The 26838-nt window shown below is 43.5% G+C and overlaps 2 protein-coding genes across 2 annotated transcripts in view; both read right to left on the bottom strand.

The window, feature by feature from the left end:
• The window catches only part of LOC308295462 (ADAMTS-like protein 2), a gene marked incomplete at both ends in the record, with an annotated part of 53396 nt that extends 29380 nt beyond the window's left edge, over positions 1 to 24016 (bottom strand). The window contains 10 exon segments of the mRNA XM_080738512.1: positions 1126 to 1477; positions 3613 to 3940; positions 6615 to 6790; positions 7667 to 7747; positions 8724 to 8847; positions 11989 to 12134; positions 13364 to 13466; positions 13663 to 13738; positions 14977 to 15125; positions 23912 to 24016. Of these exon segments, the coding sequence (XP_080594638.1) occupies positions 1126 to 1477; positions 3613 to 3940; positions 6615 to 6790; positions 7667 to 7747; positions 8724 to 8847; positions 11989 to 12134; positions 13364 to 13466; positions 13663 to 13738; positions 14977 to 15125; positions 23912 to 24016 (1640 nt within the window).
• On the bottom strand, positions 21076 to 21846 carry LOC308294936 (phospholipid scramblase 1-like; the record flags this gene model as incomplete). The annotated part of the gene is made up of 1 exon (XM_080737875.1): positions 21076 to 21846. The coding sequence occupies one exon, from the start codon at positions 21844 to 21846 to the stop codon at positions 21076 to 21078; it is 771 nt and encodes a 256-aa protein (XP_080594001.1).
• Positions 24017 to 26838: the final 2822 nt, after the last annotated feature.

The following is a 26838-nucleotide window of genomic DNA, read 5'->3' as shown; positions in this document are numbered from 1 at the left end:
TGTCTGTCTGTCTGTCTGTCTGTCTGTCTGTCTGTCTGTCTGTCTGTCTGTCTGTCCAGCTGCCTGGGAGCTTGCTTGTGCTGCCTAAAAAAAACCTTGCTGCTTGTCTTTCCACCTGCCTTGCACTCTCGTTGGTCTACATGAGACATCCTTCATAAAGGCACACACAGCATCAAGAGGTAGTCCTCCACATCATCCCTGCCCATACCATACTTTCTGTGAACATGTTCTCCCCATGTCCCCGACGCCCCAAGGGTAGGTACCCTCACAAAACGCATGCAGTAATCCTTGTCTCTATACTGCTTCCCCCTGGCTAGCAGTATATGGAGGGGAAAGGAATTGGTTGGAATAACGTGTTCCTTCCATGCGTCCAGTCGAGGAAACTCCACCCCCCCTGTCAGGTGAAAAGAAGCGGCTTGGACTCTTCATGCATAGAAGGAAGCATGAGGTCAGTCCGTTGCTCTCCCCAGTTTGGGGGAGCCAGATGTAGGAGCAGTTGGCACCCAGGGACGTGCTGGCTATTGGGAAAAGCGGGACAACTCCCGAACGGCCGGTTCATTCCCGGCCGGTCCAGGCCGGCCATTAAGAAAAAATTAAAAATAAAATGTCGGCCTTCATTCCATTTTGGGGACAGTAAATTGTCACTGTCGGGCAGAAACCTCGTATCTCCAAGTTTCAAATTTATAATTTTTTTCGCAAAGCAAAGCCCTGCTTCATCATATACCGGTAAGGCCGTTGCACAAAAGTAGTGAAAACAGCAGATCTACAAGCACTACCGCGAGGCGTTGTGTGCTTCTAGATCGGCTGTTTTCACTATAGTTTAAATCATTTTTAAAATGATAAATACAAAACAAACGGTTTTGGACATACAAGGTTTCCACCCGACAACGACGAAATATAACTCATGTACAGTAATTGGCCCACTGGCTTGTCACTTGTCATGATCTGAAATGGCAAATCTTTGAGTAGCAGCAGCGCTATAGAGAGAGATCTCTCTCTATAGCACGCAATGAGGGCCTCTCCAACTATTTTTCCCGGCCTGAATCAGGGGCCCAGCATGCATGTCCCTGTTGGCACCGCTCAAAAACATGGTGACCTTTTGACTCTGAACTGAAGAATCATTACCTGGTTCTGTTGGAGCGGCTGGTGTTCCTCGAGCCTTGCACCACGGTTCTGTTGTGGTAGAAAACATCCCCGCTGTCGTTACGTTTGCGTCCCAAAGTGAACTCCAGCGTCCTGTTGAGAGGGGACGGCCCGCTCATGTCCAAATCTACCGGCCCGACCTCGGAGGAGAACAGCCCCTCCCCCTCGGTCAGAAGCTGATTGGTGGAGATGTTGATGAGCAGTTCGTCTGGCCCAATCCGGTCGCCCAGCAGGACCCTCCAGATGAGGTTTGGGTTGGAGTCTGGCCCCGCCTCCAGGGGTCCACTGGCGGGTGCAGGCAGGGAGGGGCTGCCTGTGTGACTGCTGTTTCCCTCTGGTGGATGACAACACAACAAGACATAGTTTGAGTATCTCTACTTGTACCTTTTGACTCCACTTCTGCATTTCTAGGAAGGGTAAAAGTCCATTATGAATTAACCATTTAAACCTTAGATTTCTAGCTTAGCCCCAGCTCCTGTGGTCACTCCTCTCTCCACTTCCAGCAAGACTGCCAGCCAACCTGTAGAGTTTATTAGGAGTCTTTATTGATTTTTAATAGCTGTGGGCATTTGTGGGTAGTCTTTTCGTTTACCTTATTACTTGCACCGGCAGAGTCATCATTAACAGCCAATGAGGGACCTGCATTCCTGGTGATGCCGGTGGTGATGTCACTGGCATCGCCAGTGGTGATGCCAGTGGAGAGCAGAGCACACCTCATGGCGCGCTCTGCTGGCGCGCAAGTAGGCCATACATGGCCTACTTGTGCACAGTGCGCAAGTTGGCACCTCGAGTTGGCACCTCGACAGAGGTGCCTGTTTTCTCCTGTGTTTGATTACGTGTTAGGGTAGTGATTCGTCGGTTGGTTTCTTTTCATTCCATAGGTATGTTTATGTTGATGTTTTGTTAATTGTTTTGACCGTAAGCCAACTCTGAAGTCACTGGCGTTTTAATAAAACCCATACAAAGGCTGAACATCCTTGTTGGTTGCTGGTGGTTCTTGCAAGTTGGAAAGAGGGGAGTCCCACCCTTTTTGTTGTACCTTAAGTTCCCACTAGGACGGAGCATAACAGGGAGCTTTTCAGCCACTGTGCGTGGCCTCCCTTCATCTCGCCCAGCACCCACATTGATGGTATAATGGCCTCAACGCAACGGTCATACACAGCCAGCTAAGAGCATGGAGAAAGACCATTACCACTCATGTACTGTATGTCATGCAGCCATTTTTAATATGCCATGAACCACTCAATGTTTTATCTTTGCCTCGCCTTTATGTATCTTTCTTATGAATTATAGATACATCCAAAGGGCCGACACACATACTGTAGAGAGGCTCCAGTTAACCACTTAAACAGTATATAATTCGCCGTATGACGAATAGCGAAAATATTAATGTATTGTGAGCTTATATATCTGCTATTTTCAACATCATTTTTGACAGTTATGTCACCTACAATGGTGCAAAACAGTAATGTGAAATGCCTACAAGCTCAAAAGAAGTCACATTGCAATGCGCTGTGAGCTTGTAGATCGATTTCTCTATTCGTCACACAATAAAGTACAGCTGTATACGGCATAAGTGGTTATCCTGGGTCCAGCAGGGGGTTGTGCTTATCAAGGAAAGTTCAATAAGGAATTGCGTTGAGACTACCGTGCCCCCTACTGGGATGGTATCACATATCCCATGTATATATTCTCCCATCTATAAGTACAGTATTACAGGTTGATTTACATACATATATACAGTACATACATACATACATACATATACATACATACATACATACATATATAGTGTGTGCCAACGGTGACACAATTGTAGTCCTAGAGCGGCCATATTTTGGGTCAAACACAGGTGTTTCAATTGTTTGATTGGCATAGAACTAATACTACTACTCTAATCAGAACACCTGTGTAAGGCTGTGTTTGACCCAAAATGGCCGCTCTATATAGGACTACAATTGGCACACCCTATACAGTACATACCGTACATACATACAGTACATACATACATACATGTACATACATACCGGTACATACATACTTTACATACTTACATACGTACATACACATACATACATACATACATACATACATACATACATACATACATACATACATACATACATACATACATACATACATAGTTTACATACATACATACATACATACATACATACATACATACATACATACATACATACTTTACATACGTACGTACGTACGTACGTACGTACGTACGTACGTACACACATACATACATACATACATACATACATACATACATACATACATACATACATACATACTGTACGTACGTACGTACGTACATACATACATACATACATACATACATACATACATACATACATACATACATACATACATACACACACATATACATACATAAATACAAACATACAAAACATAAAAAACATACAAAACCTGTATGTTATAAACAGTGGGGCCTACCTGGATACTGCTGTGATGCCGGTGTGTCCTGGTCACAGTCTATAGCCGCTGTTTCCTCATACACCTCGTTGGTCTCTTGGCCCTTCTGCCCGTCGGCCCCACCCGGCGCCCCTGGTTCCATCAGCACCTGGTTCTGTTGGCTCACTGGAGGCCCCTTGTCATAAACGCTGCTGTTAGCCGCCAGCAGACCACCCACTTCCACAGAGACCCCTCCACCTGAGCTGTCCGAGCCGGTGTAGACAGGGGGAGGAGGGACAGGGGGTAGGGACTCGCGGAGGACCGTGTACTCATAGGTTATGTAAGGGATCCGGCCATTCTGGTTCCAAATCTGGAGGGGGGACAAGATGATTGGCAGTAGTAATATTAGCCAACACAGAAGTATTCATGTAATGCTGTTTTACATGTAAATGTTACATTATTGCATTCCAATCACTGTAGACCTATGGTTTTTCATTTTTCAATGACATCATAAAATCATCCCCTCCCCTTTTACCATACAGCAACACTGTGGTTGTGGCTGGGACACCACCCACCTGACAACCAGGCATACTTATTGAACTGGTGGGTGTGGCCACATAAAAAAGTTTCAACTCTTGACTTTCTGTACACTTTTTTGGGGGGAAAAGTCTTCCTCCTAGTATAATCATAATACCTGATGATCATGGTTTTTGTGGGGGAAAAGTCATGGCACCTCATCTTTAACTATTTCAGTAAATGTGTTTTGTGCAATGAATAAATACGGTATATAAACGTATAGAGCAACAGCAGTGACTGAGGCTGTGACAAGGGAGTTTAAACAGACTGTAGCCTATGACTATAGAAGTATGACCATAGAAGTCCAGATTTGGCACTGGTCTCGGCACTGTGCTCCTCCAGCCTTGAAGAGAGAGGATCAGAATGCAAATTATCTTTGTATTTTTTGCACATACTGTATTTTCTAGGGGTGTAAGGATAGATTTTAACAACGATGCGATACGCGTCACGATACATGGTTGACGATACGATACATGGACGATATTGGTTCATTCATGACGATACGATACGATTCGATTCAATGATTTAAAATCGATATAGTAACTATTTAGCAAAGAAATTAAATCTGTTTAAAACGTGTCAATAGTGCATGTTTTTAAGAGAAACATCGATTATTATGGATATAAATAAGTAAACTGTGATTCTCTTGCAAATACATGGACATTATATTTCAACCCATATGGACAAACCCGCATCTTGACCTGAACACAGAGATTACACACATTTATCGATAGACCAAGAGTAGCTACAGTATATGGAATGGAAAGTAATTAAACCCTTCTTCTTCTTTTTCCTTCTTAAAATTGCTAAATACAAGGCACAAATACTTAGTTTCCATACAATCATTTATTTACACTGCAAAACGATTCAATACCGATTCTGCATTGTGTACCGATACCGTTACGATACAAAGCCAAAACGGTACGATATATGCTTTTGCATAACGATATAGTAGATCATTGCAAGTTAAAATCGATTTTTCGATCCAGTTACTATATCGTTACACCCCTAGTATTTTCCTATTTCTGCTGCTGTATTTATTTTTGTTTTATTTTATGTGACTAAATACGAGGAGGTTACTTGAGCATTTGTCTGCACATTGTACTGAGCTACAGAGATGCTCTGATCCAGATATGGTTCAGAGTCTTGGGGTCTCGTACGATGACGAAAGCCTTGTATGAGTAGAGACAAGCCAGTGGAACAGTCGAGAGTCCTACGTTTTTTTAATTTTTTTTAACTCCTTTCTCTTGTAAAGAAATCTATCAGAGCTGGCTCATGCCTAGTGCTGTGCTCAATATATGGCTACTGTCAGAGTACAAAGGTCTGTACTAATTCAAACACCGAGCGTCATCCCCCGCCACATTATCATTGCATTTACATCGAAAGTGCGTCAGCACTTGCAATGAAAGGTTCGATGAGTGCAATGGTCAGATAAGGCTAAATTCTAAATCATTATTACGTTGTTGTCGGGTGAAAACCTTGTATGTCCAAAACCGTTCGTTTTGCATTCATCATTTTAAAAACGATTTAAACTAGTGAAAACAGCCGATCTACAAGCACACAACGCCTCGCACCGCGAGGCGTTGTGTGCTTGTAGATCTGCTGTTTTCACTACTTTTGTGTGACGGCCTTGTATGATGAAGCAGGGCTTTGCTTGCGAAAGAACATACAAATTTGAAACTTGGAGATACGAGGTTTCCACCCGACAACGACGATTATCATTACAAGCCAAAGTATAAAGACGACTATGGTCAAAAGAACTATGCACAGATACTGTAGCAGTAGTAGGAATAAAAGGGGGAAAATCTTCTCTTCATGGCAGCCTGCCTACCGATCACTCCCACCAACTTTCTGATTAACTACAGCTGCTTCCATCCCGTTGATTAATTGGAAAATACTACATTTTGTCAAGCACCGTGTCACAATGCACTTTTTCTACATAAGCATAAATTAGGCCTTTGAATATAGTGTGGTTAATGTGATAATTTAAGTTGTATATTTTAATGTACATGTAAAGTCCAGATAGGAACCAACCAGGGACAAGACTAGAAAACCTGTGTAGCACATCAGTTTCATATTCTGTAGGCTATTGGAAATATGTTAAACTGCACCATCCCTATAAAATATGTACAATTAAAATACATACTGTTGTTTTGGGTTGAGATTGGCACTTTTCCTGGGGCAATCTGCACAGATCATGCATGTCACACGTGTCGTCTTCTTCTTCTTTTTTAGTTTTTTACTCTCAAAAAGCGCCTGCAATGTAGTGCATTTGAAACTACATTACAGTGCACATCATGGGGCGATCACTGCTTGCCTCCTGTGAATTGTTTTATTTTTATTTTATTTTATTTTTATTTTGTTGCTGAGTGAGGTCAGCAGACAAAGTGACATGAGTGAGATGAAAAAACCTGAGTGAAATGTGCCAATGTCAACCAGAAACATCGGTATGCAGTATATGTATATACCAGTATATTGATGGCCTGGTCAATTGGGCCTTTGGCTACGATGTATTCAATTCCAGTCTCGTACACATCCATGGGCCGTCGATACTTGAATACAGTGCCTGCGGCGTGGAAGTTCTGGGGGCTGTCGACCTTGTAGGCCCCGTTGAAGAAGAAGTTACCTGCCTGATCGGTCACAGCTGGGGAGGAGATAGGTATAATGAACCACAGGGGAGAACACAGGCTGAAAACAGCACATTTATAGGCTTAGATGCACGTTTATTAACGCTTGCACAGTCACAGGCCAAACTCAACACTTCCTCACACAGTCATCTTCAGGGGTGAACTCTGTACTCTGTACTCTGTACTCTGTACTGTGTGTGTGTGTGTGTGTGTGTGTGTGTGTGTGTGTGTGTGTGTGTGTGTGTGTGTGTGTGTGTGTGTGTGTGTGTGTGTGTGTGTGTGTGCGTGTGCCTTTTGCCTTTTACTATCTCTCTCTATTCTATCTCTCCGTTTCTATTGCACGCCTAAACACATTTTGTTTAGGTGCTGCCAGGAATGTCATTGATAGGGACCTGCAAGCGAAATCCAATATTGCAGATCACCAAATGATCAATACTTAGAGTCTAGGCTTAGTAGGCATATAATGTGTATTCCATATCAAATGGAAATAGTTATCACAGTTATTGCCAAAGAATTTACCCCCACCATTGGTTTCTAAAGGCAGATCGCATTGGATTTGGGATAAATGAAGAAGTTTTGTTTTGTTTTGACAAGATAAACTCTGGAATCTGCCCATATAAAGTCGAATAATCTGCCTAGTAACAGAACACTGTGGCTCAATCCGTTGGTCGCTCACGCCACTGAAGCGGTGCACATGCAGCCATCGGTGGAGCGCGCTGTGAGCTTGTATATTTGCTATTTTTCAATAGCTAAAGTATAAAATAATTACGGCCCCCTCCACCTTGGGCCCTAGTAACTCAGTCCCACTTTTACCCCCCCTTGTGACGCCCCTGTGTGTGTGCGCGTGACGTGTGTACATGTACACGATGAGCAGGAAAGGAGGAAGTACACACCTAGAACGTCAGCTGACTTCTTCCTCTCAATGATTTGGATGTCCCAAGATCCTTCAGGGATTTGGGTGATAAAGGAGTAACCTTGGTAACAGGAAACAGGAAAACATTATACCTTTTTACGCTACCAGTAATTACTGATCTCCCGGTTTCTGCCTTGACCTTTAGTCATTGCTGGCTACGTGACAAAAAAATAAAACACAGTTCCCAACGTTTTACGTTTTACTCCCTTTCATTACATCCACTGGTAGGAATGGTCAACCTTTTCAAGAAATGCAATTGATCAATCGATCAATCAAGTATATTTCATGTCTATTTCTAACCTTTATTTACCCAGGAAATTAGTAAATGAGTGCTCTTTTTCAGCAATTCGCATTCTTACACATATTCATTTACACCTGGCAGCTGGCCAGCACATTGTGCAACAATGGCACTGGTGGTTGTGTGCCTTGTTAAAAGAGTGTAGCTCAAGGGTCTTTAACAGGGGGTCCGGGACCCCTAGGGGGTCCTCAGAGTTACTACAGGTGGTCCTCCAAATCTTTGTGTGACTTATTTTTTCTCCTTTTTTATATTAACCACTTGAACCCTCGCGTCCAAATACTGAGAACTTTAGCGAAAAATAGCCGATCTACAAGATCACAACGCCTCACGCTGCGAGGCGTTGTGAGCTTGTAGATCGGCTATTTTCGGCAAAGACGTTTGGTGTAGAGGGGAAAAAGAGCAGACTAAGTAGTACAGGTCAGGAGTGAAAGGTCAAGTTATGTATTGACGATTCAAGTGGTTAAATATCTGAAAACACAAATTGAAACAAATCCAAAATACACTGATGATTGTGCTGTCAAACATTGAAACTATATTGAATCTATATTAAATGGTTATGGGGGTCCCTGCTTCATCTCTCTCTCAACTAAGAGGTCCTTGGCCTGAAAACGATGAAGACCCCTGGTGTACCAGTATGCTCATTGGACAGAAACCTACTTCTGTAACACACTGCTAATGTAAGCCACTAAAGCTAAAGCTACTGAAGGAGTAGATAGATATTATGAAGCCAGTCATTTACCTAATGTAGTGGCACCACGGCGGATGTTTCCAGTAACTCTGCTACAGCTGCTTCCGTCCCCTTGGCACACGCCACACTTATCCAGAGTGTTGGAGGAGAAGAGCACTCCGTCACATCCGATCGGCTGAGCGGCAAGCCAACATAACAGTGCTGTGTTAACGCTGTGTCATGTTTGACCACTTTTCAACCAGGCATCCCTATTTTGGGCATGCCATTATAGTTGATAGTTTTATAGTTTTCACAAAGCGCTAAAATAAAAGGTAAATAGCAAATCTATGGGGCTCTTAAAGAGGTGGTGCCATAGTTTTGTACTTTTTCTGTTTTTCATTTGTCTAGGAGGTTGAAAGTACTTCATTAGACCCCCTGGTGTGTTTTTTTTTGAGAAATGATGTATTCTCTTAGTATTTGTTTTTTTTTTTTCTCTTGGAGGCTGCCACCTTGTGGTCAAAAGTGTCAGTTAAAAAACACAGATACTAAGTATGTCACAGTTAGTCCCCCCAGGAATCCGCGATTCCGCGATCACGAATTTTTTCGCGGAAATCGAAGCCCTCCGCGGATATCAGAGCCTCCCGCGGATATCATAGTAGTCCGCAGAATAGGACAAGACGAGGAGCAGAATATTACATTTTACATGTAGTTTTCATCACGGCCGCTAGATGTCGCGGTGATATAGACGGACAAGACTCACAGCCTAGCCGGTCCTCGTGCCGGATACGGAAACGGAAATGGCTTTGTTTGCCGTGGCATGCATTCATGTGCTGTGACTCGTGTGTGGTGACGATACCAGAGCGGATGGTGCTGATTTTTAATGGACTAGGAACTAGGCACATCGTCTGACTGTTTATATTGGCTCACAAGCCTCACATGGTGAGAAAGACGCACTCACGCATGCTATACATGGACCACCCGTGGATTTCTCGGCCATTCGCGGACTTTTCTGACGTCCGTAGAATAACGGTCGCGAGTGGCAGCAGAGCGGCGGGAGTAGTCATTACTACTATTATAAAACGATGTGTACATGGTCTGGCCAGTGGCCACCTCATACAGAGCCTGGGGGAATAGCTTAGCTTCCCTCCAACTGGTTGCACTGACACTGTATTGGTCCGGTCCCACATTCGTTCCTGACAGAAACTGTGTCCTGAACTATAGTTCCTCTATGTCTATGGTCCTGGCAATAACAATGCTAATGCAGAAGAGAATAAATAAATATTACACCCATACTAGGTAGTAGGTAGGCTATCCTCTAAAATGTGGTTACTATGGGCAGGGTTTGCATGACAATATAGTCTTTGCAACAGAAAGTAATTATTAAAAACAATAACAATTAAAAAAAAAGAATAGATTTAATATTAGATTTATATTCTCAAAAATGATTATTTGATTATTCTAACCACTAATTAAAATTAATTGTAGCTATTTCATGAAGGGTTTTACTTGATTATTAGAACTATATCATTTTTAGCTTGATAACTGGTCATTTTAGGTTGTTTTTTAATGTCCGCGGAATCAAGAATTGTTCACCACAGAATTCCGCAGAATCAGGATTGTTCTCCACGGAATTAAGAATTTTTCTCCGCGGATTCCTGGGGGGACTACACAGTATCAACTCCTCCCCAATTACCATTCACCCAACACTGTGGGGTGTGGCTATATCAGCTGGGTCACCACCCACGAAGGCATCCTTGCATACTTAATGAACTGGGGGTGTGGCCACATAAAAACCCAATTTTAACTCTTTCTGTATACTTTTTTGGGAAAAAAAATCCTCCTAGTATAATCATAATACCAGATAATCATGTTTTAGAGGGGGGGGGGGGGAATCATGGCACCACCTCTTTAAGTCTGACATCATTTTGTAGGCAGAGGAGACTTTTGGGGCCAAAAGGCCCCAGCGCCCATGAATCTTTTTACTATTTTTACTATTTACTAATTTGTCTTCTCTTTCTTGTTGACAGGAAAGTGGTCGAATTATACTTTAGTCGTTATTTTTGTCTCGGATCTGTTGAAATAGTGAGGGACATATATTGACAATAAATCTGCTTGGAGGTCTGACTACAAAATGATGTCACGGCTTAAAAGCCCCATAGCCTGACAACGTGCCATGATGCTACCTTTTGTCAGCTTGTAGGTTTGCTATTAGCGTACAACACCATTGTACGGCGAGAAAAAAATGGAGCTTAAGAGATCAAATGTTTTCAATGTTGCATGGTTTGAATCTTTGGAATGCTATACTTTCTCAAGTAGGACTCTTTCTCAAAAAGATGCGGATCTCCTAGCCCCATATAGAACCTCACCCCCCTCCGCTGAGCACTGTTGTGCTCCGAGATGAGGTCCTACCGCGGTATCCCCGGGCTGGGGTAGAACGCCCCCACGGTGAGTTATAAAACACTTTTCCCGAAATCGTATCCAAAAAGTAAAGGTAGTTCCACACTCCCAGACTATGGTTTCCCATCCCAGGGTACATAAAACATGCACCACGGCATGAAACAACCGATTAAATCGCTAGTTTTGTAATGTTTTCCCATTCAACTGTAACTCCCCCGGCAGCAGTTGCCAGTGCTGTTGTATAGTCTCGCGTAGCCGGGGAGCATTTGCAAATCGCTTTAGGCAACATTCTGGCCATGCGAGACTACGCCGGGGGCTTTTCTGAATTTAATGAGACTAAATAAGTCATTTAAACCGTTTTCCCAACGCCGTGGTGCATGTTTTATGTACCCTGGGATGGGAAACCATAGTCTGGGAGCGTGGAACTACCTTTACTTTTTGGATACAATTTCGGGAAAAGTGTTTTCTACCTCACCGTGGAGGCGTTCTACCCCAGCCCTGGGATACTGCGGTAGGTATCGCATTCTATTTTCCCCCCGTTTCTACGGTTTCTTGGGCTGGATATGGCAGCCTGGAACAGTTGTTCAAGTGCAGCTAAACTTGGCATGTTAGTAAACGTGCCACAATTAACAATAATGAATTGCACCTGTGCAGCTGACCTGCGGAACCTGGGAATATACCATTTTGTCAAGATGGGGAGAATACAAGTGTGCAGAATATAATTATAATACCTTGTTAATGTTACCATTTCGTTAAATTTTGCATTTGTAGTTATTTTACTGTAATTTAACAACATAATAACCAGAACAGATAGAGAAAGAGACATTCATGGATTTATATTTAAAGGTAACTTTTATTTTCCCCCCTGGACCCAGGGTATGGCAGCTGCATACCCCTGCCATACCCAATTGACGCCCCAGATGAAAAAAACTTGACTCACCTCACACTTACCGTCCACACAGACACCGCGGTAGCTGCTATACTTGCAGGAGGTGCCATCACGAGCCATCACCATGAGCTGTCGCTGTCCATCAGCCGTGGTGCAATGGAGGTCGCAGGGGTTGCTGGAGATGTGCACGTAGTCATCTGGGGGCAGTGGTGGAAAAAGTACTCACATTTTATACTTAAAGGTGTACTGTCACCATTGTCATTAATAGGCAGATCTACACGGTTGCACATTGCAAACTTGTAGATCTGCTGTTTGAAACCACTTTGAATTGTATTATTAAGCATAAGTATGATTAATTTCAGAAGTAGTAAAAAAAAAAGATGACACAGTGCATGCTTGTTTCAGAGCCCAGGACAACAGCAAAGGACCCAATCATCTCTATTTCAGGGGTCTTCAACGTTTTCAGGCCAAGGACCCCTTAGTTGAGAGAGAGATGAAGCAGGGACCCCCACAACCTCATAGATTCCATATTGTTTAATTGTTTGACAGCACAATCATCAATGTATTTTGGATTCATGACAATTTGTGTGTTCAAATATTTAACCATCCGTACTTAGTCTGCTCTTTTCCTCCTCTACACCAAACCCCTTTGCCGAAAATAGCTGATCTACAAGCTCTCGACACCTCGCAGCGCGAAGCGTTGTGAGCTTGCAGATCTGCTATTCTTGGCTCAAGTTCTCAGAATATGGATGCTAGGTAGGGTTCAAGTGGTAAAAGAAAATAGAAAAAATGTTCTATCACACAAAGATTTGGAGGACCCCCTGTAGTAACTCTGACCCGGATCCCCTGTTGAAGATCCTTGCCCATTTAGAACGGGTACACATTATAGTGTATTATTATTTTATGCTTTAACTATTGAAAAATAGCAGATATACAAGCGAGCTTGTAGACCTGCTATTTTTGAAAAATCTTGAAAATTAGAATTTTTACCCGATTCTATAAGTGTCTTTTGAATCGTTCTAAGGTTTTTGAAAACCCTATGTTTCTATGTCAGCAATCTGGCCAGCCATCGTCAAAGAAAAGGTCCTTTTCACTTAACTGGAGCTAAGTTAGTCTGTTCTTGAGAGACTACTATGTCAGTGGTTCTCAAGCCTTTTCATGTGAAGGACCCCCAAAATGATATGTATTTGGCCACGGACCCCCATCTAAATATATTTAGTTCCAGGGACCCCCCAGAAGCAAAATTTGAGTTACAAAAGTTCGCTTTGAAGATTTGCACGCATTTTCACGACTTTTTTCACTCGGTGCCGCGCTGTGAGCTTGTATATCTGCTATTTTTCACTGGTTAAAGCATTCAACAATTCTAGGCCTAAATGGGTTAAAGGGCCACAGGAGAAAGTGAGAGGGCATTTAATGAGTTTCTCACCCGGATACAAGGGTTTCCAGTGGAAGTTCCTGCCGCTGTAAAGCTGGGAGTTGAAAGACCAGCACTGCTCCTCTCTGAAGCTCCTCCCAGACGTAGGACACTCCTGCGATACAGAAACGACAGCCGTTTTAAAAAGTTGCATCTTGTATTTTTACATGATATATTATTATGAGGAAATGTCATGTTTCATGCCTTTTCTTTTACATTAATAGTGTAAAACTGTCTTCTGTCTCGGACAGAATCAAATCAAATTATTTAATAGTGTGCTGTGCTGTGTGCAAAAGTGCTCATGAACTCACCTTGGTATTGCAAAGGTGATATTTTTTGGGAGAGCCTGTACAGGTCATGTTGTCTTTCCCGCCAGCTACTTTCTTTCTTTGGATATGAAAGACATAGAAAAATAACAAATATCGTCGATCATCTTTATCTGTTGCTTCTGCGATCAAGGAAATGGGTTTTCTCCAACTCAAACTTCAACATCGCAACAACTTACAGTATATAGTTCCATGTACAGTATAGGCACATGCTGTGTGTGTGTGTGTGTGTGTGTGTGTGTGTGTGTGTGTGTGTGTGTGTGTGTGTGTGCGTGCGTGCGTGCGTGCGTGCGTGCGTGCGTGCGTGCGTGCGTGCGTGCGTGCGTTTGTGCGTGCGTGCGTGTGTGTGTGTGCCAGGGCAGGGACGTGCAGAGAATGTTAGAGAGGCAAGGGCTGACATTTCTAAAATGGCCTTTTGGTGAAAATATCGAAAATAGCAGACCTCCAAGCACGCGTCGCTTGGAGGTCAGCTATTTTTCGATGCTTGAGAGGGCAACTCTTTCAACATGAGATGCTGCATTCAAGTTCAGGAGAGTTTGAACAAGGCAATTCTCTTGAATGCTGCCTGCACGTATGGCATGGAAAGAGGGCATTTGCGTTTCTTTCACCATGGTAAAAACTGCATTCGTCGTCTGGAGAGGGCACTTTTTTACAGACGGATAAAAGGGCAGGGGCTCAAGCCCCCTTTGATGTCTATGTGTGCACGTGCCTGTGCGCGTGCACGCTAGGGCTTTCACGAATTCGACCTCAAAGTATTCAAATAGTCGAATATTCGACAGGACAGGCCAAACTGTCAAATATTAAGTAAGCAAGAGGCGTTGTGAGCATGTAGATCTGCTATTTTCACAATATTTATCTGCGGAACCGAGTCACATTAAATGTAATACCTACAATTCCAAGTGCTTGTCAGGGTCCCCAGTTCAAATATGTTTATTTTGGGGGTCACGGCCTAAAAAGGTTTGAGAACCCCTGGTATAGACTAGAGCGTTAGCAAATTCATCCACCAGGGGCATTGACAACTCATTCTTATGACTTCCTATCTAGCCAAGCTTTATAAACTATATATTTCTTAAAGAGAAAACAATAAAATAAAAATAAGCGAATATTCGACTTTGGTGAACAACGTCGAATACTGACTTTGATATTCGAATGTTCGAATATTCGAATATTTGGTGAATGCCCTAGTGCACGCGTGTATTTGTGTGCGTGTGCGTGTGTGTGTGTGTGTGTGTGTGTGTGTGTGTGTGTGTGTGTGTGTGTGTGTGTGTGTGTGTATGTGTGTGTGTGTGTGAGGCTGACCTCTGTTTGAGGCAGTGTCTCTCCTGGGACATGACCCCTCCTCCACAGGTGCGGGTGCAGGCGGTCCACTTGGCCCACTCACCCCACCAGTAGGTCGTCACCTCCTCCAGCTCATCCTCCAGACTGTTGGATGCCACGCCCCCCTCCTCCTGCGCACACGCACACTAGGGCATTAACGAATTGTGATTTCTGCAAGTCGACTCGACAACGGGTGCGTTCAGAAACCCGCACCGTGTGTGTGTGTGTGCTCAGTGTAGTGAGTGCAGTGGGCGTGACGTTGTAGAGTGCGTTCAGTGTGGCGTATTTACGAATGACCAGTTAAGAGGCAGGTGTGCGCTTTTTCACTCTGAACTCTAAAGGTAAACTTTCTGAAAAGCAGCAGTTGCTAACGTAACGTTGATATTGAAAGGAGATTTAATTCCTAACTTTGGCATACCTGCTGTTAGTTTACACGTTGATGCGTGTGAAACTATCAAGCCCAAACTACCAACGAAGCTGCAAATGCTGCATTTTGCATTCATTTCCTCCATTGTTCACAGCTGAGAAGCGCTCGAGACACGGCCATGAAAACCAACCAATCAAAACACCGCACTGACGCACTACACCGTCAAACCCCATCTTCTGAGTAGGGTTGGTCAGTGCGTGCACTCAGCACACTGGTGCGCCGCGCACTGGATTTCCGAACGACAACGCACCAAGTCCACCGAATAAACGAACGGCAACATGGCACACCAGTGCGTTGAGTGCGTATTTCCGAACGCACCCTCAGTAAAAAGTTGAGTTGAAGTCGACTTTATCGGTTGATGACGTCATCACATCACACACGACCGCCCAATTATTATTATTATTATTTTTTTTTTGGGGGGGGGGTCCCCAGATGATTAGCTTAAAGTGTTAGTTCACCTATTTTTGACATAAAGCTGTGTGAAATACTACATTAAAATACTACATTAAAATAGTGGTTACAAATGTATTAATTCATTACCAGAGTCCCGTGGTCAGAGTTCTGGTCAGTTTTAGATGAATATAAAGTATTTCCGGTGATTTGGCAGGGGCTCATGGCCCAATCATTAAAAATAGATGAATCCACAAAATTAGCGTCATTTGTATTGTTGACCTATTTCTACCAAATAGACCAACTTTCGTTCAACTTTGACCCCTCTGTCACATGGTATTATTTTTTATGTCCAGTATCACTACGCCGCTGCAACGTATTTCCCCAAAACAAGGTGCTTTGAAGTCAGCTGATCAGAACCAAACCTCGCTCTATATGGTAGAAATAGGCCAACAATACAAATGATGCTAGTTTTGTGGATTAATCTATTTTCAATGATTGGGCCACGCCAAATGGCCCCCACCCCATTGGAACTACTTAATATTCATTAGAAACTGACCAGAACTCTGACCACGGGACTCTGGTAATCAATTAATACATTTTCACACAGCTTTATGTCAAAAATAGGTGAACTAACACTTTAATGTGCAACATTGTTTTCTCGCTCAACTGTAAACAAACCAACATAAAGTTTATGTGTATAGAGGGTATCTTCACATCTAAAAGTGACAATTTAAGGACTTTTTTAATACCTCTAAAATGACAAATCAAACATTGTCCAAATTGTCAAATATATAGATGCAGAAATTGTGAAAATAGCCGATCTACATGCTCACAACGCCTCGCATCGCGAGGCATGTGAGCATGTAGATCTGCTATTTTCACAATAGAACCATGTTATACCAAATGTAATGTAGCACTGTAATATTGGATCATTCCCCTTGACAATAAGCAATCCTACTGTTTGAATGCTGTGCAGACGAACACATGGAGCAAAAATAATGATAGAAAAAATACAAAGGTTTTTTTTTTTCAACTTCGACTTTAGACTTTCTCTGGTGGGAGTCGACTTGTGTAATGAAGTCTTGTTGACTTTTTCGTTAATGCCCTAACCGTTAGGGCATTAACGAAAAAGTCAACAAGTCGACAAGTGTGCGTTAGGGCCTAACGCACACGTACTGTATAGGGCTGTCACCATTAGGACACGTCACATGACCATTGATTTTCACTGAAATAATTGCGATTAACGATTTAATTGTGTTTTTGTCCCTTTTCTGGCTTGACTTTTAGGCTTTGAAGTTGCACATGGCAGATATGACACATAACCTAAATATGCGAAGAAATTACTGACATATTTGACAACTTTATACTTAAACATTCATCGATAGTGGAAAATAGCCGATCTACAAGCTAAGTTAGTACACAGATCATGCTCCTTGTGAGTGTACTCGAGTTTGGATCCAACTCCGTCTTGTCTCGCGTGATTCTCCAGTCTCTCGGCCCTTGGGTCTATACACCACTATCCTATCAATCAAAGCAAGTGCAAAAAATGAATTGTATTTATAAATCAAAGAAATGATTAGTAGTAGTAATAGTTCATTGAAGCCACAGCGTTCATTTTAGCACTACAATAGGCATGTTCACATGGACAGACATGCAGCACAGAGAACATATCGTCGCTGTCGGGTGGAAACCTTGTATGTCCAAAACCTTCTTTTTTGTTATTATTTAAAGAAATCACACCCAATGTGAAGTGAGCGGTGGTCGTGCTTGCATAACGTCTTCAGACTAGGATTTGAGTCTAGGATGTACAGGCTATGCTACACACACATGTTTTGCTACGGCAAAACGCTGAGGAAAAAGGCTACAGACACACGCACAGCCACTCTATGGAGCGGTTTACCACCACTCAAAAATACGATTTAAAATAGTGAAAATAGCCGATCTACAAGCACACAACGGTGTGATTCAGACTCCACCTAAACCCTTAGCACTACAGAAAATCAATGGCCATACATGAAGATAGTTAGCATTTGTATTTAGGTTTTTTTAGAACTTTGATTTTATTGTGTTTTTTTCTAGATAGATATCCATTTGCACTTGTTATATTGCTGTTGATGTACTGACATATTATCTTGTGATGTTTTGTATCTGCTTATTGTAAGTCGCTTTGGATTAAAAGCGTCTGCTAAATGCCTAAACTGTAAACTGTAAACTGATTGCAGATCTGCTATTTTCACTACTTTCGTGCACAGTGCACACCCTTGTATGATGAAGTAGGGTTCTAATTTACAAAAGAAAAAAAATACACATTTGAAACTTGGAGATACAAGGTTTCTGCCCGACAGTGACGAAATGTACAATAAATAACTGACCACGGCGCTTGGAAGTCACACTACCAATGGATCAGCTTTTATGCATTCCAAATGCGTAAAAAAGCGTCTCTAATTCTCCCAGATCACATAGTCTCATTCACACAGACACAGATTTATCAAAGTGACCACTGGTATGTGCAGTCGAGCTCCCTGTGAAGGTGTGAGACAGAGCAGCTGTGTGAGAGAATCTGGACATACCAGACTGAGAGCGTAAGCCAGGGAGAGATAGAGGGAGAGATATAAAGACAGATAGATAGGTATGGAGGAAGAGAATCTGGGAAAGAGACAGCGAGTGATACTAGATAGCCGAGAAACCGTCATTAGAACACAAGGGTTCCCGAAGGGTTCCCAGTTCGATCCAGTATTTCCCGCCACTGCTGGTTGCCGATCACAAATAACTATAGTCTAGACGTGTGGTGCGATAACACTGATGTCCAAAACGTTCTTCAGAGTTGCAACATATGCCATATTTATTTCCACACGTTTACGTCACTTTGTCATAAATACTTTGACATCGGATAATAAAGAAATAAAGAAAATAAGCAAAAAGGGTGACGCCAGCCTCACACATGCACTTCACAGTCAAAAGACTGCTTTGTCTCATCAACCGACAACACCTAGCACTAATTACTGAACTTCCCTATATAACCTGTTCACCTTGGCCTTGAACTTGGGCGTGAACTCAAATGATGTCATAGCATGTGAAAATACAGAAATCAAAATATGGCTCTTACACATACAACATTCACAAAAATGCTTTAATCTGCTCCCTCACAAAGGGGACAGACTTTAGTCACAGGTCTTTCAATTCTCTCTCTCGGTCGTCCTCAGACGAGCTTCCATCGGAGTCTCCAATCTTTCCGGTTCTCCATACATCCGGCCAGCTCCCGCATCCTTCTTCAGGACGTCCACATACGTTAATGCGGAACGTCCTTGCGATCGATGTCCGCGCGTTGGTTCCCACAGGACCAGCCTACTGGCCGGGAGCTCCCGATGTCTGTGGCAGTGGCTGGCCAACTTCATCCTCCTACCTGCTACCTTCTTGCTGAGCCTCGGCAGTTGCCTGTAGAGGTCCTAGTTGGTGATGTGGATGTTCTGGTCCACATTCAGAACAGCTCGTAGCATTCTGGTGTAGCACCCATCCAGGGACTTCTGCAGGGTGGGTGTCAGGGTCCAGCTTTCGCAGCCATACAGGAGGACAGACTCCATCCACAGTGGCGTGGAATAGGCTCAGCTTTATGTGTCGGGGGAGATTCGAGCACCACACACTTGACATACTGTTCAGGGCCCTCCACGCTAGTGCCTTCCTGACCTTAAGTCCAATTACCGTGCATTAGTCTTTGTTTGAAGACGAACTGAACATACAAGACCTTTCTTGTCAGGGAAGTTTTGCAGTAATCTCCCGAGTATCCAAGATCCTCTTGGTGCTGAAGCATCCACCACTTCGACAACATCTCCAGGTATGAAACATCTTCTTCCCCTTGTCCATTTTTGTCGCTCTTGAAGCAACGACACTCGCTAATCCATCTTTTCCAGATCAGCAATATATTGGCTCTGTCTCCATCTTCTCTTTGCATAGAGATCTCCCTTGTAAAACAGTCCTGGTGGAAGAACTGGTTATCCCTTTAAGAGGAGCAGGTGATTTGGTGTCAAAGCCTCCAGGTCATTTGGGCTATCCGAAGGTCTGGTGATGGGGCGATCATTTAGCATAGCTTCGACCTCACACAACACTGTTTGAAAGCCTTCATCGTCCAGTGTTTGCTGTCGAAGCACAGAATTCAAGACCTTCCTTATCATCCGGATGATGCGCACCCATACTCCGCCATAATGAGATCTAGAGATCTTTCGATGTGGGTTTGGTCAAGAGAAGCTAAGGCCTCTCTGTTCCCACAAAGTTGGTACCATTGTCGGATCTCATGTGAGAAACTTGTCCTCTCCTACAGATGAATCTCCAGATAGCGTGGATACATGAGCTTGTATCGAGGGAGTAGGCCACCTCCAGATGAACGGCTCTACTTGCCATGCAAGTGAATATTACGCCGGAACGCTTCACAATGCCATGCACGTCCCTTCTTGATGCCGATGGGCCCAAAATAATCCACGCCAACATTAGTGAACGGAGGGAGATCTGGAACTATTCTTTCAGTGGACAAGTCTGCCATCTTTTGTTAGGCAGTCACTCCCACTCCCCTGTGGAGTCTGCAAAACTTCGTGGTGACCTTCCTCAATGCAGAGTTGGCGTTTGTGATCCAATACTTCTTCCTTATACTGTAGAAAGTATGTGATTACTTCCTCCATGGCCCAACTGTTCGTGGAAGTGCCGGAGGATAAGATTGGAGATATGTTGTTCTTTAGATAAGATGAGGGGATGTTTTACATCTTCAGGCATTGCTGCTCTGTTCAATCGACCCCCAACTCTCAGAAGACCCCCCCATCTAGGATCGGATCCAATTTATAGATGCTGCTGCCATTCTGTATTTGTTTTCCAGAGGTTAATGCAATGATTTCACTGTCGAATCTCTGTTTGCTGACAGAAAGAAATGATCTCTGCTTCTCAGAGATCATCCAGCGAGAACTTCTGGCTTCCCACCAGTACTTAGGTGTAACTGCACTTTCTTTTCCTGCTCATGTTTAGCAGGACTTCCTTTAGCTTAAGGAAGGAATATACTTTGATTACATAATCAAAGCATACCAGCGGCGTAGCCAGGATCACCTGGCTTGGCCTGGCACAATGTGGGTGGGCACAGATGTGAGCTTGTACATCGGCTATTTTAAAATAGCGAACATTTAAATATTTACAGGGACATAATATAGTCATGTCATGGAAGTGGACTTCTCAAGCAATATTAAAATCAATTCATAATTGATTGATAATAATATGATCAAATCTCAAAAACTGTGGTCAAGCACACCCTGGTCGTTGCTCTCAAAGAACATGAAATCGATGAGAAAACATGCGCCGATCATTACAGCCTTCATTCGCACGTCCAGATCCATAGGAAACTGGATACCAAAGTTGTCGGCATCCGTGAACGCCTCTCGAAGTAGTCCCGACCACTGTTTACTGATCTTCCCAATCTTGGTTTTTCCATCCAGGGTCAAAATCCTAAAGTCAACATCTGGCAGGCAGCTCCACAAACAGAAGGGCCCTTGGATCTTCAGCCTGGGCACCCCGTGTTCGTCCTGCACGACGAATTTGGACCTGAAAGGGTGCCACTTCTGCACCACGTAGCCCACCGTGTTGCCGGGAGGGGCCTGCACCTCCATCTCCTGTAGGCAGCAAGGGAAACAGCAGGCCGTGCACTTGAGAGGCCGGGTGACGGTGATGACCTCCTGGCCAAAGTTGTCCAGGACGCGGATGACGAAGGAGCGCAGCGGGCCGCAGCACTGCCGACTCAAGAAGCCGCTCTCCTCCACGGCGTAGAAGACGTTCTGGCCCAGAGAGTTGAGCACCTCGTACTTGTTGTTGGTCTCAAAACCCGTGAGGACCTCGATGACCTCCACCTTCTGTTTGACTAGCAGCCGATCCACCTGAGTGAGGTATTCCAGTCCAGGTGGACAGCCAGGTATTTGAGGGTTGGGCACAGCATAGCCAGGTATTTGAGGGTTGGGCACAGCATAGCCAGGTATTTGAGGGTTGGGCACAGCATACATATCCATCTTAGTTTGTGAGACCTCAACACAACCGCGATCCGGCGTCAAAATGAGAAATAAAAGGCTCTTACACTGTATATATACATATTTGCATGTTTGTCACTTTCACTCCTGAATGTGTCACTATAAGAGTAAAGAAGTGAGGCTAGGCTTAGGTTTAGGCATATTTTTGTGAGGTTAGTTACTTAGTTCTGTGTCAGGAATGCCCAAATATGGAGTATAACCCAGTCTATGATGATGGTGATGATGTTGTCAGTATTGTGACATCACACTGATGACATCACAGTACTCAATATACCGGTATGAGGAGAGGAGGAATCACAGGCGCCAAATGACTCCAACATAGCCATCACAGCTCCAGTACCACAGAGAAAATGCACAGAGCACAGAGACACTAATGGCCGGACTACACCAAGCCGTTTCGCGCGTGTCAGTGCGTATGCGTGCGTATGCGGGGCGCGTGCGCATATGCGCGTTTTGGATAGATCCAATGTATATCTATTCAGCCGGCTACACCAGGCGTACGGATAGCGCGAACCACGGATACGCATTCCCTAAAAATAGGATCGGTTCTATTTTTTAAGCACGCGTATGCGTTTTGTACACAGACTATCTGGTCGTCCTCACATATACTCCCTCCTTGGTGTAGCCTGGAGCGCTTACGCATACGCGAGCGTCTTCACGGACAGTACGCGCGTATGTGCACATTTTTTGGTGTAGTCCGGCCGTAAGTAGGAAGGGGAGGAGGCAATTTGTTGCTGAGTATTGATGATGAGTGAATGACATGCACTTCCCACTAAGCACGCCGTCTAAAAGTGGTCTAATAGTGGTATAGATTTGAAAGTGTTTTTGTTGTCTAAACTTAAACTAGACGACAATAGACGTCTAATAGTCGTCTAAATGCAGACCGTCTATATTTAGACGACTATTAGACGTCTATTAGTTGTCTAGTCTAAGTTTAGACGACAAAAAAACGTTCAAATCTATACCACTATTAGACCACTTTTAGACGGCGTGCTTAGTGGGTTAAAGGACATTTTTGTCTACGGTCTCAGAGGAGGGCTGTGGACAGTTCAGAGACCTGCCTACAATTGCAAAATCTTTAGGTAGGTTTGGTCATTTCAATGAAGATTTTAATTCATATTTAATTGTCTAATAATTCTTAATGCAAAAATCACACCCAATGTGAAGTGAGCGGTGGTCGTGCTTGCATAACGTCTTCAGACTAGGATTTGAGTCTATTTCAGGCTATGCTACACACACACGTTTTGCTATGGCAAAACGCTGAGGAAATAGGCTACAGACACACGCACAGCCACTCTATGGAGCGGTTTACCACCGCTCAATAACAACATGGCTTCTATGATAGAATGTTAACTTTTCCTGACTTGAAAGCCTGCTGATGGATTGGATTTCCGGTCGATGTTCATGCGGAAGGTTGGGGGTTCAAACCCGCCTGAGGCCTGTCCTGGACAGGTGTCACCGGACATAAAAAAACAACAATGATGAGGAGCCCGCTGGCCTACTGCTCCAGGCACAGGCGTTGATGCCTGGCAGCGTCGCCGGTTTGATTGCCAATCCGGACGACCTTTGCCGCATGTCACTCCCCATCTCTCCCTCCATTTCCTGTCAGTCTACTGTCCTATCTAATAAAGGCATGAAAGCCCAAAAATAAATCTATAAAAAAACAACAACGATGTCCACATAGTCCATAACCCACTTCTAAATAAAATATTTTATTTTAGTAAGGTATTGGCATGGAAATGTAGGCCTACTCATTCTGCAGAACAACCTTTTTAAAGTTTTCAAATGTATACAAAAATCTTTTGAAAATAGCAGATCTACAAGCTCGCAATGCGTCACATTAACACTGTGACCATGATAGATTCATTAAAAACACAGATTATTTTTTTCTGGTGACTCATATTACCCTCCTAATACGTGAGCAGGCCGTGTTTTCTCAATAACCTTTTTCATTTATTTTTTATAATTCTTTGGGAAAATGAGAAACATTAAATACAAAACAAAATTATTAAAAATAAATGAAAAATTCATCATCAGCCCACCCTACCTGCATGGCCCTGGAAGACAGGTTTCCCACAGACACAGCCAAGGTCAGGAACCCCAACAGCACCAAGCTGGTCTCCCCACACTGCTCCCATGACCACACTCTCATCCTGAGAGAGAGAGAGAGAGAGAGAGAGAGCAGTGGCGTCAGTTCAGAAAAAGCTAAGGTATGGCAACATGACTGGTGTCTTGCACACGCGCCACCAGTCATGTTGCCATACCTTGGCAACAGGCATTTTAAGAAGTACTACATTCTATTCCCCCCCCCCCCCCCCCCCCCCCCCCTTTCTACTGTTTCTTGCAGCTGTATATGGCAGCCTGGAATGGTTGTTCAAGTGCAGCTAAACTTAGCATGTTAGTAAACGTGCCACAATTAACAATAATGCATTTCACCTGTGCAGCTGACCTGCGGAACCTGGGAATATACCATTTTGTCAAGATGGGGAGAATAAAAGTGTGGAGAACATAATACCTTGTTAAAGTGACCATTGTGTAAAACTTTGTAATGTAATTTAACAACATAATAACCAGCACAGATAGACAAAGAGTAATTCATGGATTTATATTTAAAAGTAACTTTTATTTTCCCTCCTGGACCCAGGGTATGGCAGCTGCATACCCCTGCCATACCCAATTCACCGTTTGTCAGCCTTCTGATTGGTCCCTGAGACTCCCTGACTGGCCAACCAGAAAAATACATTCACTTTTTGCAAGCGGGGGTGGAGTTCTGCAGTCGGAGAAAGTGGCAGCCGTCTTTCACCGGCTGTCCGCACTGCGGAGCACGGCCAGGCCGCTCGCGACCATAGCGTTTGCGATCATTGTAATGAATAAGCTTCAACAGACTAGTTCACATGGACCTTATCAATGGTCTAACTTGTTACGATTGGGTACATATATTTTAAATGGGCAGAATTACGAAAAGCCAGCCTATTATGTGAGGAGAACAGATTATAGTTCTCCTCTTCCTACCCAAGATGCAATGCGCTTTCTCCTTCTATTTCTATTCTCTCTCTGATCCAGAGGATTAAACTAATTAAAACATATATTTTCGGGGGAAAATTACTGTTTTGCTATGTAATTACTGTACCTTTTTCTTCCCTTTTTATTAATATCACGTAGATGTGTTTTTTTTTGGTACTTTATATAGCTGTAATGAGGCTATGAAGGAAAAAAATCCCATCCACTTCCACTATAAAAGAATCTGCAATAGTGATTCTGTCCCACTGGGATTAAACAAATTAAAACATATATTTTCGGGGAAACCCCCTGTTTTGCAATGTAACTACTGTACCTTTGTCTTCCCTTTTTATTAATATCACCTAGATGTTTTTCCTTTGGTACTTTAAATTGCAATAATGAGGCTATATGAAGAAAAAAAAATCCCATTCACTGCCACTATAAAAACAATCTGCCCAGGGTTAATGTCCCACCATAGTAACAGGGCAGAATGGGGCGGGATTTGCAAAAGCCTGAATTGACGCCCCAGAGAGAGAGAGAGAGAGATTCAAGGTAAGGACACCAAACGTAGAAGATGAAAGACAGTCTGTGTCAATCATTGTTGCAGGTTAACATGTCTCTGCCTCTCTCTTTGGACTAACATTGGTATGTGAGAGCGGCTACGCATTAGGTCTGAATCTCATAGGTTGGGATGGGACGATAATCGTTATTGGTCGTTTATCGTGATTGAAAAAACACTCACAACAATCGTATCGTGTTTCAATTTATCGTGAAACTATCCTCCGTCATGCGCTGAGATCAATTCACCTCTTATTTGCCGAGCTGCATATCTGGTACCACTTAAACCCTCCATAATTAGTGAAACGGACCTGAAAATAATGTACTTGATACAGTATTTTTTTCACTCTCTACCAAATCTCTTTACCAAAAAATAGCCTATCTAAGCTCACATCGCGATCTGCTATTTTTTGGCAAATGTTCTCTCCGCCCCAGGATAATGGATGTTGGGGATATTTTGATTATCCCGATGATATCGTGAATCGCACATTTCTTTGGTCACGACAATCGTGGCGTGAAATTTTCATATCGTCCCATCCCTACTCATAGGCTCAGGTTAGAGGAGATGGTGGCCGTTGTTGCAATGAGGGAAGGATCACAGATTACCCCCACAACGCCATGGAATGTAAACACAAAAGGTGACGTCACGTTTCTTTATACACCTTCAGACTGAACGACGAGGCAACCATTAGCACTGACTCAAACCTGGCTGTCTTAACCGTGCCATGCCGCCTTAACCCATTTAGAACGGGTACACATTTTGTGTATCATTATTTTATGCTTTAACTATTGAAAAACAGCAGATATACAAGCTCACAGCGCGGCACTGAGTGCCGCGCTGCGAGCTTGTAGATCTGCTATTTTAAAAAATCTTGAAAATTTGAATTTTACCGATTCTATAAGTGTCTTTTGAATCCCTCTAAGAGTTTTTGAAAAAACTATGTTTCTATGTCAGCAATCTGGCCAGCCATCGTCAACGAAAAGGTCCTTTTCACTTAACTGAGCTCAGTTAGTCTGTTCATGAGAGACTACTATGTCAGTGGTTCTCAAACTTCTTCATGTGAAGGACCCCCAAAATGATATTTATTTGGCCACCGACCCCCATCTCAAAATATTTTGTTCCAGGGACCCCCCCCAGAAGCAAAATTTGAGTTACAAAAAGTTCGCTTTGGAAAATACATATATTCAAAGCGCGGCACTCGTTGCCGCGCTGTGAGCTTGTATATCTGCTATTTTTCACTGGTTAAAGCATTCCATAATTCGAGGCCTAAATGGGTTTTAATGACACACCCGAGCGCGGGCCTCCTCAACCTACAGTAAATGCCTGGGTAGGAACGCTGAGGTCCGCCACGGGCCTGGCGCGTGCACTGACGCAGGAGGAAGGCGGCCGGTGACACAGACAGGCTGTTGAGAGAG

The sequence above is a fragment of the Nannobrachium achirus genome (assembly GCF_963921795.1).
Source record: "Nannobrachium achirus genome assembly, chromosome: 12".
Taxonomy (NCBI): Eukaryota; Metazoa; Chordata; class Actinopteri; order Myctophiformes; family Myctophidae; genus Nannobrachium; species Nannobrachium achirus.
The sequence above is the reverse complement of the archived record's forward strand: the minus strand, read 5'-3'. Positions and strand labels throughout refer to the sequence as shown.